The sequence below is a fragment of the Miscanthus floridulus genome, chromosome 6, assembly GCF_019320115.1.
Source record: "Miscanthus floridulus cultivar M001 chromosome 6, ASM1932011v1, whole genome shotgun sequence".
Taxonomy (NCBI): domain Eukaryota; kingdom Viridiplantae; phylum Streptophyta; class Magnoliopsida; order Poales; family Poaceae; genus Miscanthus; species Miscanthus floridulus.
Genome location: NC_089585.1, coordinates 107,143,977 through 107,160,264, shown reverse-complemented (window position 1 = coordinate 107,160,264; position 16,288 = coordinate 107,143,977). Strand labels below are relative to the sequence as shown.

The 16,288-nt window shown below is 43.6% G+C and overlaps 1 protein-coding gene and 1 long non-coding RNA gene across 2 annotated transcripts; both read left to right on the top strand.

Annotated features, from left to right (window-relative positions):
* The first annotated feature begins 4,915 nt into the window (after window positions 1-4,915).
* LOC136460986 (probable glutamate carboxypeptidase LAMP1) lies at window positions 4,916-5,851 on the top strand. The gene is made up of 4 exons (XM_066460481.1): window positions 4,916-5,004; window positions 5,083-5,235; window positions 5,420-5,488; window positions 5,717-5,851. The coding sequence occupies exons 1-4, from the start codon at window positions 4,930-4,932 to the stop codon at window positions 5,849-5,851; spliced, it is 432 nt and encodes a 143-aa protein (XP_066316578.1). The 5' UTR covers window positions 4,916-4,929.
* A 45-nt stretch (window positions 5,852-5,896) lies between these two features.
* On the top strand, window positions 5,897-6,431 carry LOC136458958 (uncharacterized). The gene is made up of 3 exons (XR_010760103.1): window positions 5,897-5,988; window positions 6,081-6,169; window positions 6,321-6,431. It is a non-coding gene; the product is annotated as an uncharacterized lncRNA (long non-coding RNA).
* Window positions 6,432-16,288: the final 9,857 nt, after the last annotated feature.

Genomic DNA, 16,288 nt, shown 5'->3' with positions numbered 1-16,288 from the left:
AGGGACTACAGGAAGGCAATGGTCTTTGTTTCAATTGTGGTGACAAATTTGTACCTAGCCACCTAGAAGTGTGTCCTAAGAGAAACAAGCCTCAAGCCAATGCATTGGTCATCAATGATCTTGACAGAGAACTATCTGATGAGGTCCTCAACCAATTGGCAGCTGAAGACACACTTCATGAAGACTTTTGCCAGTTGTCACTACATGCTATTTCCAGTGTGGATAACACAAACTGTATCAAGCTGAAAGCCAGAGTCTAGGATAAGGTGATGCTCATCCTTGTTGATAGTGGCAGCTCCCATAGCTTCATTAGCTCTCAGTTTGTTGCTTTGGCCAAGTTACCTACAATGTCCACTCAAGAAAAAAAAGTGAAGCTAGCAAATGGTGAATGGATGACCACCAACAGAAAGGTACAAGGATTGTCCTGGTATTGTCAAGGCCATACACTATATACTGATATGGTGGTCTTGGATATGCATCCATATGATGCCATCCTTGGTTTTGATTGGCTCCAATACAATAGTCCCATGCAATGTGACTGGCAACACAAAACACTAGAATTTTGGGTCCAAGACAAACCTATCAAGCTGAAAGGAATCACAGAACCTCCTCTACAACTTCAGTCTATCTCAGCCACTAAGGTATTTAACTCCACAAAGGGCAATGACATCTGGGCTTTTGTTCTACTAGACTATGTCCCAGCAACCAATCCAACCAAACCTAGTGAAACTTCCCCACCATCTAACATTCTTGCCATTCTTTCAACCTATAGTGATGTGTTCACTGATCCCAAAACCCTACCACCATAAAGAGCCTATAACCATACCATTCCACTTTTGCCTAGATCTATCCCCATCAATTCTAAACCTTACCACTATTCACCATTACACAAAACTGAGATAGAGAGACAAGTTCAGGAGCTTTTGCAAGCTGGCTTGATAGCTCATAGCCATAGTCCTTTTGCTTCACCAGTCCTTTTGATAAAAAAGAAGGATGGTACATGGAGATTTTGTGTAGACTATAGAAAATTGAATGACATCACAATAAAAAACAGGTTTCCCCTGCCAGTCATTGAAGAGATCTTAGATGAATTACATGGAGCTAAGTTCTTTACCAAGCTTGATATGAGGTCAGGATATCATCAAGTGAGAATGCATCCAGAGGATGAGGACAAAACTGCATTTAAAACTCATCACGGACACTATCAGTTCAAGGTGATGCCATTTGGACTCACAAATGCACCTGCTACTTTCCAGTGCATCATGAATCAAATTTTGCAGCCATTTCTCAGAAAATTTGTATTGGTCTTCTTAGATGACATCCTAATCTTTAGTGCCACTATGGAAGACCACAAACATCATTTGCAGCAAGTTTTAGCTGAATTGAGAAAACACAAACTTTTCCTCAAAGAGAGCAAATGTTCTTTTGCACAGTCAAGTTTGGAATATTTAGGACACATTATCTCAGCAGCAGGGGTGTCCACAGATCCAAACAAGATATCAGCTATGCTCCATTGGCCAGCTCCTACTTCCTTCACAGAGTTGAGAGCATTCCTAGGTCTTACAGGCTACTACAGACGGTTTGTAAAAGGTTATGGAGTCCTAACCAAACCACTAACCAACTTGCTATGACTGAAACAGTTCATTTGGTCTCCTGCGGCCCAGTCAGCATTTGACAGTGTTAAAGTGGCAATGATAAGAACACCTGTCCTGGCATTGCCCAACTTCCAAGAATCCTTTACAATTGAAACATATGCTTGTCATGATGACATTGGAGCTGTGTTGATGCAGAAAGGTCAACCCATTGCTTATCTTAGTAAAGCCTTGGGAGAGAAACATAAAGCATTATCCATATATGAAAAGGAGTTTTTGGCTTTGATCATGGCAGTGGAAAGGTGGAGAGTTTATTTGCAAAGACAAGAGTTCATCATAGTGACATATCACAAATCCCTAGCATATCTCAATGAACAAAATCTACACTCTGAGATGCAGAGGAAAGCAATGACAAGGCTAATGGGACTGCATTTCAAAATTGTCTACAGACAAGGCAAAGAAAATGTGGCTGCTGATGCCCTCTCTAGAGTAGCCCATCTTATGTCATTACAAGCTGTGTCTTCAGTGCAACCTGCTTGGATACAGGAAGTTCTGAATTCTTACACCACAGACACTCAAGCACAGCAACTCCTGACAAGGTTAGCTATTTCCAGTCCAGATGCCCAGGGTTACAGTTTGGACAAAGGATTGATAAGGCACCATGGCAAAGTTTGGATTGCTCAAAATGCAACACTTCAAACCAAAATCCTTGCTGCTTGTCATTCTAGTGCTCTTGGAGGACACTCAGGTATTGCTGCTACATACAACCGACTTAAAAGGCACTTTGCTTGGAAAGGTATGAAATAAGATGTGGCATCCTTTATCAAACAGTGCTATGTCTGTCAACAGTCCAAACACTCAAACAAGCATCCATTGGGCTTACTCCAGCCCCTGCCAATTCTAGAGGGTGTATGGAGGGATTTGTCCATGGACTTTATAGAAGGATTACCCAAATCCTAGGGCTTCAGTGTCATCTTGGTGGTGGTGGACAGGCTTACTAAGTTTGCACATTTTCTGCCAGTCAAACATCCATACACTACAGCAACTATTGCACAGCTTTTCATGGACAATGTAGTCAAACTACATGGATTACCAAGTACAATAGTCACTGACAGGGACACTGTCTTTCTCAGTCACTTTTGGAAAGAACTCTTTAAGCTGTATAAAGTCAATCTCCAACTAAGCACTGCCTACCATCCACAAACAGATGGCCAGACCGAAAGAGTCAACCAATGTTTGGAAATGTATCTCCGGTGCTCTGTGCAAGACTCCCCAAAAGCTTGGACTCAGTGGCTGTCATTAGCGGAACTGTGGTACAATTCATCCTATCACACTGCCCTAGGATGCTCACCTTTTAAGGCTCTGTATGGCTATGAGCCCAATGTAGGGGCAGTTCCTACCGTCCTAGCTTCAACATCCAATACTGTCGTTGAGATCATTGATAACAGGGAGTTGCACTTACAAGCCCTAAAGACTAATATAGCAAAAGCACAGAACCGTATGAAGTTACTGGCCGATCAGAAAAGGCAGGATTATCATTTCTCTGTTGGCGATCAAGTGTTGCTCAAACTCCAGCCATACACACAATCCTCAGTGGCTAACAGACCCTTTCCAAAGCTCGCTTACAAGTACTTTGGACCCTATACAGTACAAGAGCGCATTGGAAATGTGGCCTATCGGCTTGAATTGCCAGAAGGATCTTTAATTCATCATGTTTTTCACATTTCTCAACTGAAACCTTTCATTGCAGACTATACTCCTGTGTATGATACACTTCCAGTGACTACCGACTTGGAAGCTACAGCAGCACAGCCTGAAGCCATCCTGGAGCGCCGGTTGGTCAAGAAAGGCAATATGGCGATTCCTCAAGTCAAGGTCACCTGGACCGGTCTACCATCATCAGCTACGACTTGGGAAGACTACCATGTGATCAAGAAGAGATTCCCAGATGCGCCGGCTTGGGGACAAGCGGCAGCTCAAGGGGGGGAAGATGTCGTGTTGGGCGACATATAAGAGCAGAGAAGTCGTGTCTTGTAAACTGTTGGCGTAAAGATCTATTTACGTTTTCAATTTAAGCACTGTCGTGTGGGCCCTGATGGTCAGTCTTTGTAAGAGCACATAAGTACTGAACCGTTCACGGCACCGGGGGACGATCATCAGAAAGTAAAACAGCCAAGGCAGAGGGGTTTACCCTGCCGGCGTCCTCGTCACTGGTTCCTCTTGTGTGTGCTCACGTCGCCGGCGATCGCCGGCGGCCAAGGGTGTGACAGCAGATCGGAAAGTTCTGCAGGTACATCATTATTTTGGAAAAGACATCTACTATGTAATTCAACCACTCCGACTTTTCATACATGTTCAGGTTGGCTTGGGATGGCCATTTGTTGGCCTTCCTTGTAATGCACAGTAGCTATGAAAATCTTTCCTTCAAGAGAAAAAAAAATAGCTAAGCACGATTAAGAACCAGATGCATAAGGTCAAGCTTTTTTGTTCTTTTAATTTATTGGAAACTCTTTCACTGAAGGCTCATTTTAGATGGGTAGCTCTTGTAGTATCTCTCAGCCTCTCATGACTGTAAAAGGATTTCCTCGAAAGCAATTTTTTTCTTAACGAACAAAAACAAACAGTTAGACTCAGTCCTAGCCTCCGAGGTGCTCACAGTTTAAACAAATATTGAAGAGTATCAATCTGCTTATCTGCATATAGGCGTTGGCACAATTTAACCACATTGAATTTTTTTTTTTCTGCCAAATATGTGACTGAACTGAGAATTTTTAACTTTCTGTGATCTAGATATGTCATTCTTGGTAACCATCGTGATGCTAGGACGTTTGGTGCATCCGATCCCAACAGTGGAACAGCAGCTATGATTGAGGTAGTCGTCAGTTACAAAATGTCTTCTGTATACTTTAGTACGCTACTACGCTTTGTTTTTGTTGATCTACTATGCCAGAATACTGATTACAGTAGTTTAGAGCAGGTACTAGCCATGTCCTCGTTTAATACCTAGCGCTAGGTGCCTTGCCTAGGTCTTCGCTTGTTGCTAGGCCTTTAACCCCTCCCCTTCTGTTTTTGAGGAAATCTGTGGCCCTGGTCTTCTGGCCGTGTCCTGTACATAAAACTGCTTCCTCTTAATTAAAAGGCAGAACTCCCATGTTCGTTTTTTTTTAAAAGGCCATGTCCTCTGAATAGTTTGCTGAAGTGACTGAACCTTAGTTCCATTTCATGTTTCTATGCCTGACCTCAATATTGTACTGTACATGATACACGATCTGCTACTTATCTGGCTCATAACATGTTATTTCACTCTTTGTCCATCTAGTTAGCTCAAAGGTTTTCAATGCTGCAAAAGCACGGGTGGAGACCTCGAAGAACCATTATCTTCTGTAGTTGGGATGCGGAAGAATATGGACTGGTGTGTTTCTATATCTGAGCCACTCTTGTCCGTCTTTAAAACAGCAAGATTGATCATATTTGCATTTAATTTACTCAGACAGGATCTACTGAATGGGTTGAAGAAAACCGGGAGATGTTATATTCTAGAGCTGTTGCTTATCTGAATATTGATGTTTCAGTCGTTGGTCCAGGATTCCTGCCTTCTACAACTCCCCAACTCGACGAGTTACTTCAGCAAGTAACTAAAGTGGTATGTCCATCCTACCTGAAAGGCTGAAACTAGTGATAATAGCATACCCAGGAAGAGGGAAAACATGATACTATAGTTAAATTTGTTTGCTTTTGGTCTCCGTGTTAGTAGTCAACAATATGAATATAGTGTTTTCCTTGTTAAGATGCCCAAAATTTTAACGGCTCTTTGTTAATTTGTGAAGGTTCAAGATCCTGATAATTCATCTCAGACTGTGTATGATTCATGGATTAAATCGAGCATTCCTCCCCGGGTGAGTTGTTGCAGCTTGCTTATCCAACAGCCTACCCTCTATGTAGTGCTGAGGACCCAGTTAGTTGTCACTATTATATAGTGATTGCATTGTTATCGAGCTACAAGTTCCTTTGAGTTTCAGTTCCATCCCTCAAGAATTATGTGGTTTCAGGACGGGAAACCACTTCTACTTCCTGACAAATTATATTACATTACTCACTATTCACTGCGTATCTCCTGCATTAAGGTTCTAAGACTAGGTGATGGAGGATCAGACTATTCAGCCATTTCAGCGTTCGTCCAACATGTTGGTATTCCTTCGATGAATATAATTTTTGGTGAAGGTAATGCCGCTGCTCTTTGCTATTTGCCTGCCCAGTGACTTTTGTATTTTTCAATGAACTTTCCTGGGCACTTTTGCTTTTGTAGGACCAGGATATCCGGTTTACCACTCCTTATATGACGACTACGTATGGATGGCGAAATTCGGAGATCCTGGGTTCCGTAGGCATGTGGCAGGTCTGCTCAATGATACTGTTTTTCTGCAAAATATTAGTTGAGGTGTTATCTGCGCCACCACGACATGGTAACCAAGATTCTTCATCTTGCAGCTGCTAGCATATGGGGAATGATGGCTTTGAGGTTGGCAAATGAAGAGATCCTACCCTTCAATTACATGTCCTATGCAATTGAGCTTGAGGTAAGACGACTCCAGTGTTCACTAAGTGCTGCTTCTGACCTTCTGTAGGCCAGTAGAGCCACTCAGACACAGGGGACAAAGGAAAATTAACACATAGATATCCTTGTTACTATGGAAACATGACGAGGCCCTAAATATCTTCCGGCGGCAGGAATACACAAAGACGGTAGAGAAGGAAGTGAAGGGAACAACTGTCACTTGTTCCCCACTGTACAACTCAATCAGAACTCTCAGAGCGGCAGCTACCAAAGTGAATAGCGAACAAAAGGTACTTTCACTTGAGAATTGCTGCTCGAGTTATGCAGAACTTACAGTCTACCATACTGCGTTTTGTGCACTGTGATGACTAAGAGACATGGGCACTTTCAGGAACTTCAAAAGCAACTCTTGAGCAAGCAGCTGAACAAGGATTCACTGAAAATCCAACAGCTCAATGACCGGCTTATGCAGACCGAGTGAGCATTCACTAGCAGGGAAGGCATCTTCAAGCTAGAATGGTTTAAGCATCTGGTGAGCAGATACTCATGCGCAAAGCACTCACCTTCTACTCTGGAAATTGCATAAGGCTCGTACACACGGCTTATAGTTATACTAACAGTAAGTGTTCCCATCCATAGGTGTATGGACCTTCAGATCAGAATAACTGGGATACTGCAATCTATCCCGGTATAGCCAATGCAATAGCCAGCGCTCGGAGCAGCAACACTTCGGAGTCGTGGAAGTTTGTACAGCATGAGGTCTACAGAGTGGCCAGGGCCGTGACACAAGCATCTGCTATACTGAGTGGTCGTCTGACATGATAGGATTCAAACCATCTTCGTTAAAAAAAGGAGATTGGAATCTTCTATCAAAAAAACAATCAGACAAGAGAACTGCTGATTATATTAAAAAGAAGTTACCCGGGCTGAGTCTACAACCGAGCAACAATAACCTTAAAAGGGTCAAGCAGCAGCAGCAGCAATAAGCAACTAACCTTGGTGCCCGAATGGATTGAGGCCTCAACACATGCCAAACAACATCATCTCTTCATAGTTCTATACCATTTCTCTCAAAAACTTGTGTACAACCACGGCCACACCATAAGGACCAACCGCCCCTAGTCGTTTATCATGCTGTACCACTATCGCCGTTGTCAAGGTGATAAGCCATCTTGCTCACGCCGTTATTACCAACGGATGCAACGATGTCCCACACCGCTCTAGTCATTACGATGTAAAACTAGACGTCGTAATTCGCTGCAAGCTATGAAGCTACCATGCCATCAGTAGGACAACATTTACACCATATCGAACCAGAATAAGTCATCGTCATGCTTGCGTCGTTGTACCAACGATGTCCCACACCGCTCTGACCATTGTCGTGCAAGACTAAAGAAATCATAGTTCATCGTCGTGCAAGACTAAAGATATCGTAGTTCGTTGCAAGCCATGTAGCTATCATGCTATCAGCAGGACAACATTTACAGCATACAGGCCTAGAATACAGATCTAGAGAATAATCATGACATGCTAATTAATAATCCTCCGGGTAATTTGATCCCAGATGGACACGAAGAGGATATAATTATGACAAGGTATACTCGATTGCGATGGATTACGCATGACAGTAATTAGCATGTTACTTGTAAAGGTACTTTGTGTTTATGTGTGCCTATCAACTCGTTCTACGGTCCGGTCTAGAATCTTATCTATTCTATACTAGAAGAGCGAAGGATTTTGAAAAATTACTGTTACTCAAAAGTTCATTATTCACCCTATGTTATCACCCTTGGATGGCTTAGTATCTTCAAATCTAAATGCATAAAGATACGAGGTATTACGATCACCCTTTACGCACCTTATGGCATCCATAGTGGGGAGAAAAAGCAGCCCATAGACTACCTAAAGCAGAGGCGGAGCTTCCCATACGGTAGGGTGGGGCAGCTGCCCCACTTACCGCCAGCAGGGAGCCTCCAGTATCCCTCTGTTCTTCGTCACCTCCAGCATCTCCGAGCGGTGGTGTCCGGCGACACGGCCGAACCTGCAAGCCAGGAACGTGTTCTCTGGGATAGGAAATAAAACTATGGCCTGAGCAAAGGCTAAGGCCCAATAGCCCACCAATGGAGCAGTCCAAGTGGCAAGCGCCCTAAGCCACCGAGCCCCCAGCCCAAGCACTCAACAGCTAGCTTCAGCGGTCACTCCCAAATCCACGATTCCGCATCGCCACCGCCGCACGCCAACCACCGCCGTCCGCCATGTTGCGCTGTTGTCGGCCATAGCACGCCGTCGGCGGCGGCGGCCCTAGCTGCAGTCCGAAGGGTGCCCGTGCCCCTAGCTCTAGTTGCTGCTCCTGCTTGCCACTGTCAGCCCGCTGCGGAGGCGCCGCCGCACCAGCCTGCAGGTTGTAGGTGGGCGCATGGAGGAGGATGGTTTCCAGGGTCGGGGCGGCGGCGGCAGCGAGCAGGTGAGCAATGCTGGTGTTGCCCACGGGCATGGTCGTGGGCGACGTATATTCTGATTTGTTCATGCTATTATTATCACATATAATCATCTGATTAGTGCAAATGTTCATGTCATTATCACACATATAGTAGACATTCATATATGCGCCGTGCAATTATTATTAAAATATATTGTCCATAGTCTGCCCCACCTAAATTTCTCGGTGGCTCCGCCACTGACCTAAAGCAGTCCATAAACTTTGTACAAGTGCTCTATAAGATAGTCTATATGGATATAGCCTATCCATAAGAACAAAAAGAATATTAAACACTCTCTCGCCTTCTCATTCCTCTTCTCTCGACTCTTGAGATGTTGTCGTGCCCACCCACTGGTCACTTCCCCTCCCACTGCACCATGGTTGCCGGCGGTGCCATGCATAGCCATCCCAATCCTCCATGCACGACAATCGCCATGGGCCAGTGGGCGGTTGTTGTGGCCGAAAAAGGAGGCATCTCTGAGGAGCTTGGGGGAAGGGACTTTGATCCAAGCAAGGAGGGGCGAGTGAGCAATTTCGTGGGTAAACGGACTGTCACGCGGTGAACAAGACAAGAAATAAAACGATGGATTTGTGACGACAACTAGATTTTTCTCTGTGTGGGACCTACCCTAAAGACCATGTCTTGCATCAACATTGTGTGGAAAGTGGAACAACTAAAGACAACTTATGTGGATCCTATGTCTATGGATTAGTTGACATGTACATTGCTTTTTTCCTTACTCACAGTTTTTTCCACCAAAGAAATCTTTACCCACATGTCTGCCCTGCCCCTCTCCAATGTAAGCTCCCTGCCCTTTGTCAATCAATCATCACCATCCCATTCCTTTCCTTTACATCTCTACCACACCCCACCTTTCATTCCCTCCCCAATACCCCGATTCACACCTCTACATACGCCTCGGCTCCTCCCCTGCTCTGCCGTACTTCCCCCAACCGCTGGCTTTAGAAGTTGCAATGGCTGTCGACGTAGGACTCAACGATAGCGAGGAGGGCGCCATGGACGAGGCCTATTGACTCGGCCTCCATGCCTGCTATGCTATAGCCCATCACGACTCTGTGCACGAGGTCAGAAACAGACGAGGCAATGGTGCCCCACCTCGTCTCTCCTACACCTATGTGGTTGGGGACGTCTAGATCCATAGACACCCAAACTCTTCTCCCCACTGGTTGCATCTCATCCGTCGTTCCATCCTAGGAAACTAGATCACGCCATCATTTGTCATCTTCACAGGCTCCTCATAAGAAATTTGTTGTGGTCATATTCATATGAAGTAGTTTCACTTATTTGACATCCAAAGCATTGGCTTCGCTAATATAAGTCAAACATGCCTTTGCTTGATCTCATGACATTTTTCATCTTTTCAATCTATTTTCCTCTCTTTTTCATAAATTTAGCATATGAAACGACACAAATGCCCTTGCCTTATACTATTTTACCTTGTGTGTTTCTCTTTTCCTCAGTTTATTTTCAGGCGCACTACATCGATTTTCATTTTTATGGAGGCGCGTCTGCACTTTCTCCTTTTGGCATGAACGTTGATGCGAATGGACATTAAGTGCCTGTTTGGATCCCGTGTTGTGACGTCGCCCTGACACAACTAGAAAAAAGCAAAATATTTACTTTAAATTGCTATAACTTCTAAAGGTATATCTATTTTTAATTTCGTCTGCACCAGTGTGTTCCACATGACGAGACGAACAAAACTAGACCCCACTTACATATGTTTCAAATAATTTTATTCTAATAACAATTTATGTATACTGACCTATAACATATAACTTGAAACACAAAAGTTATGAAAACATAATTTATGTACAAAAGTTATTAAATAAAAAGAAACTAATTAACTTATAACTTATGCCAAAACTTGTAAACACAAAAATTATTAAATACAAAGGAACAAATTAACTTACCTTATACCAACTTGAAAACACAAAAATTGTGAAATACAACTTATATATGTACAAAAGTTATCAAAAACAACTTGTGTACATAAGTTATTCTATACAACATTTGACATAAGTTATTATTTTATACAACTTGCCAACACTGCCTAAAAAGAAATATGAAAGTATGTATAAAATAACTGTGTAGTATAATTTATAAATACATAGATCAGAAGATTACTGCTATGACTTCTCGTGCGGTGTACTCCCTCCATACCCAGATTTCAAGTCGTTCTGGGCACTTGGCTAGTTTTCACAAATCATGTCGTTCTCTGCACCCGAGGGCAAGTTTGGACGCGATTACCTCTCTCTTAATCGCGCGCGTGCACGCCGTCCGCATTGATCGCGCATGTTCGTTACTCACGCCACCCGTTCGGCTTGCCGCTGGCCGATCCAATAAGCGCTCGCACTTCGTTCCTCGCCGCACGCCTCCTCGCCTCGCCTCGCCTTACATCATCTTCGCGTAGCCTCGCTGCTCGCCGCACGCTGCATGTCCTCGTTGCCTCGCCTCGCCGCTCGCCGCACTTCCTCCTCGTGCTCGCGTTCGTCTCCTGCAGCACGCTTGCCATGGAGCCCGGCGCCATGAAGCTTGCTCCAGCCACGGAGGAGGCGCTCGACTATGAAGTGGCGCCGAACTCAGAAGAGGTGGCGGTGGTTTCGGAGGAAGCGCCGGAGTCCGAGCTGGCGCCCAACTCAGAAGAGGCGCTGGACTTGGAGATGGCGATGGACTCTGTCGAGGTGCCGCTGGTGGTGCCGGACAACGTCGAGATGGTGGCGGACTCCGTGGAGAGGGACTTCGTCGAGTGTCTATGTCCTCGCTGCGGCACGATCCATGCTGGCGGCGTCTTCGGAGAAGAATGCTTCCAAGCTCGCCGCCGTGCTCGCATGTGTGCCCGTTGTGGCCTTCTCCACGAAGACTATGAGCTCCCAGCAAGGTTTTTTCACTTCATGGAGAAGTTTGATTGTGAGTTCTACATTCCGGATGTGGAGAAACTTCAAATGAGAGGTAACACAATACTTCTTCCTGACGATCGAGAAGTTGGAAGAGATCCACAACATGAAGAAGTTGGAAGATGCAAAGATGAAGCAAGATGAAAAGAAAGAACAGTAAGGTACATGTCTCATTTAGTCGTCCTAACATGCAAGCAAAAACTGATTGCTTCGGCTAGCATGCATTTAAACTAAGATACATTCATCTCCAAATTTGCATCTTCTTTTCATTTGCTCCATAAACTAACTTGCAGCTTCTAATTTGTAGGGAGACTAGCAATGCAGTCAGCAAGCAAGGAAGCTTCACAAGAAATTTGCAATGGCAGCCGTCCTTCTTTCTCTAGTCTATCTTTTTGCATGTGAGGAATTTTAAACTTGTTGCATCCTTTCACCTTCATTGCTTCCTTTAGAACACCTTGAAGTGTTACAAAAATCTTGTTTGCTTTCCATGGAGAGTACTCTAAGAATGCCTACAAAACATTAGTTCAAGAAATGAATCGATGAATGGACAATATTGTGTGAATGCCTATAAAACATGTGTCAACAATTGATCAGCTTACTTGTTGGACAGCGGGAACTAGATCTTTTATTGTTTTGGCGTCTTTCTTGTATTGAATTGCTTGAATTGCTCGAAAGAAACCCAAATCTAAAATATTAAAATCCGGAGAATTGGGTGGTTGACAAATGAGTCGAATGTCAAAACCTTCTTGCTTGGCGGCCTCACAAAAAATAGGATCATCCACTTTCAAATGTGAAGGTGCATTGTCTTGTTGGATGAAAATTGGCTTGTTCACATCCTCTCTAGGCCATTTGGCTCTAATTGCCGGTAGAACATTGTTTATCATGAAATCTCTAATCACATCTCTTGTGATTGAAGTAATTGGCTTGATTACTTCTTCTCCGCGAAGACGATTGTGACTTTCTCTAATAGCTTGCCCATAAGTCACAAGTGGAAAACAACCAATTTTTCCATCAAAAACACACTCTCCATTTCTAAACCGTGGCCGAGCACAAACACACAAGAACATCAACCTAGGGATGTAATTCTTGTTCTTACAAGTACGGTGTGGATCATCTTCTTCGGGTAGCAAGTAATATTTTTTAGATTTTTGAGAGAGATAGAACCATTTTTCATCAATGAACACAAAGTCAAAAAAATCCTTAAATCTTGGATCATCAAACAAGTCTTGCTCAATCATATCAACACACCACTTCAACCTAGTCTTCTTGTTTGCATCTGTGAGATATGGTTTGATGCTACTTGAGTGCCGCCTAATTAAACCTTTTTTCAAATATCTTTGTATTTTAGATTTGCTCATACCAAGTTTACTAGACACATCTTCTATTGTCATTCTTTGCTTGAGAGGGATGTTGCGCAAAAGTTCCAAATTAGGTGGGATTGCCTTGCGTCCACTTCTACCCTGCTTTGTACTAGTAACCACAACTGAAATATTATGATCAAGTTGTGTTTTACCTCTCCGCCATAGGCGTTGAACGGACCGGATGTGCACACCAAATTGAGCAGCAACGATGCTTGTATCCTTCCTCCTTAGTTTTCCATTATTGCTTCTAGTCAACAAAGCTTGGTACACTTGTGCGCACTCGTGGTCTGTCATGTCCTTCCTTCGAGGATTTGGTTGAACGGTAGCATCATGAGCATGATCTAGTAGAGGAAAAAAGAAACAAAGTATCCGTAGAGCGCTTCAACAAAGTAGCCGTGGCTTAACTAAAATGAATAATGTGATTGTGTCAAAAAAAAAGTTACCAGCAAGATTTTGTAGATAGTTGAAATTAACTGCACCGAACTCATCTAGTGGTAAGTTCAAATCAAGTACTGTAAAAAAAAGAAACAATGATTTAAGAACTGAGCAAAATCTGCATATGCTAAGAAACACACAAGAGCGCTAAGTGATGCATTACCGCCATGGTGAACTTCTGGCTCGTCGACGTCGAACACGTCGTTTTCGTCATCATCTTGTGGCTCGTCCACGTCGAACGCGTTGTCGTCGTCGTCATCTTGTGGTGCTGGAACGTTGAGATCGAACCTAGTGTCGGCTTCGTCATCTTCGGATGCCAGTACGTTGAGATCGAAACTAGGAATATAATCAGACATTTGTACTGGGAGTAGAAGCAGGAAGCAAAGAAGAAGAAAAGGCGTGGAGTAGATGCAGTACTGGGAGTACGCATGCAACAGAACGAAACCGACCTACATGCACCGAACATATTCATAGGCCCCGTTCGGCTGGCAGAATCTTGGCTGAAATTGACTGGTTGTGTGAGAGAGAAACACTGTTTGGCTGAATGGATGAATAGTGCCACATGAGGGGAAACCAGCCGGCTGGCTGGTTTCTTCAGTCCAGCGAACAGCCCCATAATGGTAGAAAAAAAACTAAAACAAAAAAGAAACGTCCACGTACTGCATGTAGACCCTCAACGGCTCAATTAGAAAAGGAAAAAAAAGATCCGTATCTTCGCCCCCCTATCAGCCGCGTCGTGTAACTAGACACGGTAGAAAATGTTAGTTTTGAAAAAAAAAACGTATGTTAAATTAAAAAATAGTATTAAAAAAAGGTTAAAAATTAAAAAAAATATATCTTTGCACGTACGCGTGCGCGCGCGCATCCAAGTCGAACCAGAAGTTCGCTCACCAGAAAACGTGTGAACGGCTCGTGGAAATGGACTTGGTGGGTTTATTTCCTTTTCCTCTTGTACGCACCGCTTGCACCACCTTCCCATTAGCATTCCTACTTAAAGAGTGTTCATTATGTATTCATCAATTGCTGAAAAAAGACAGGTTTTCGAAAAATTGCTAAAAAGAGAGCTTATAATATCGCAGCAACAACTAGTTTCTCATATCTTGGTCTCCTGCCCTAGGAGAAGGTTTATCTAAATTTTGTTTTTCTTATTTTAATAAAAGGGATATAATATAATATAAGTACTTAATATTTTTCCTACTATCTGTTTACAAAGGTTTATCGTATAATGTGCAAGCAGATATTTGATTGCCTGCAATGTTCTTGCAAAGTTTTTTTTACCAGGCCTTCTAAAGAAATCTGGTGCTTATGTTTTTCCTTTGTTCTAACTATAATGCTACGGCACGGCTGTGATGCGGCTCCCACACCTGCGGAGGACCGGGCTCCATCTCCTAAAAATAGAACAAAAAAAATCCCCACTCTGGAGCGACCGGCCATCCCCGAGTCCCCGAGGCCGCGACACAAGATCTGCCTCCGACTTCGAGCGCGAGCGCTGCCACCCCGAGCGCTGAGGCCGAGCCGCCCAAGAGGCACGCCGCCGGCCGCTGCCCCGCGCCTACGCCTGCGTCTGGGTGTACTCTGGGCAGTTCTCGACGTCCCCCTGATCCGAGCTCGTTGGCTACCATAGTTCCCCACCAAGTAGGCCGTGGTCATCGACGACGCCGTGTTTCAAGTGTTTTCATCTAAATATTGCAAAAGTAGATCTAAGTCCGTAGGTTGCAATGATATTATACGTATATTGCAAGCCTATGTTTTAACTGTTTCAGATGTTTCACACGTATATTTTAAGGATGTTGCATATGTTGCAATGGCTCTACCCGCATGTTTCAAGCGTATGTTTCAAGTGCTTCATGTATTTCATACTTATGTTACAAGTATTTTAGTTGAACGTTGCAAAAGTAGATCTGGATGTTGCATATTTTGCTATGCCTATACACGCATGTTTTAATAGCATCTTTCAAGTGTTTCATCTATTTCAGACATATATTGTAAATATTTTATCTGAATGTGTCAAAAGTAGATCAGGATGTTGCACGGCGTGGCCGGTGCCTGGCGGATAGTGACCTGCCGCAGCCGTCTGTCGCTGCTGCTGCTGGGGCGCAGCAGTGGGTCAACCCACGTGGGTTTCCCTGTGCAGGCACAGGGTGGGCACGGGCCCTGCGACGGACGCGGGCGTTGGTGCTGGGCAGGATGCGGGACGCGAGCGTGGGTTCTGCATCCGGACGCGACATCCCGTCGGGGCGCTAGGCCTTCTGTTGTTCTAAACTTGATCACACCTTGATAAAATTGTATCTACTGAAATCCATTTGTCGGTTGTGCAGCTTTGCATTATTTTGTTTAAGTTTTAGGTCCCAATAGCAAAGCACGAGCCAATACCTAGTGATGCTAAAAGGTACCATTTGAAGTACGCATAAAACTAAAATATATATCTTAACATTAATTAACTTTACATTGTATTGTTTAAGACTTCAAATTTATGGTTATTGAATTGAATTGTACATTTAATTACAAATCTAACTGTGTCAATTTTGTTTTACAATAGTTCAAAATTGTTGGTTAAATTATTGATTAAAGATTATAATGTTTAAATCTTGATATAAGTGCACGCACTATACAATGGTGAAAGACAGTACTGTAAGCCTTTTATCCGAGTGATTTGAAAACTAAAACATGAATTGTATGCATGTTGTAAGAAAATGGTTCAGGTGTATTCCAGCGCTCACAGAAACTTTTGAAAACATGACCAAAACAAATTTGAAATCAACGGCCATTTCCCAATACCAGTTCCATAAATAAAGAAGAATTCGAGCGTATGCCTAAATTAGTTAAGTCCCTACATGATTTGAAATTGGTAAATGGCGTATACGCTCTTATCTGCTCTCAACAGAGGTACTCTTTAAGACCGCAAGCCTTTCAATGTCGGAACGAATTCGTTGCAGATCAAAAGAAA

Coding starts and splice junctions, on each gene's coding strand:
- LOC136460986 (XM_066460481.1), top strand. CDS start 4,930: ATGCTGCAAAAGCACGGGTGGAGACCTCGAAGAACCATTATCTTCTGT. Junction 5,005..5,082: donor ATGCGGAAGAATATGGACTG/GTGTGTTTCTAT, acceptor TAATTTACTCAG/ACAGGATCTACTGAATGGGT. Junction 5,489..5,716: donor AATCGAGCATTCCTCCCCGG/GTGAGTTGTTGC, acceptor TCCTGCATTAAG/GTTCTAAGACTAGGTGATGG.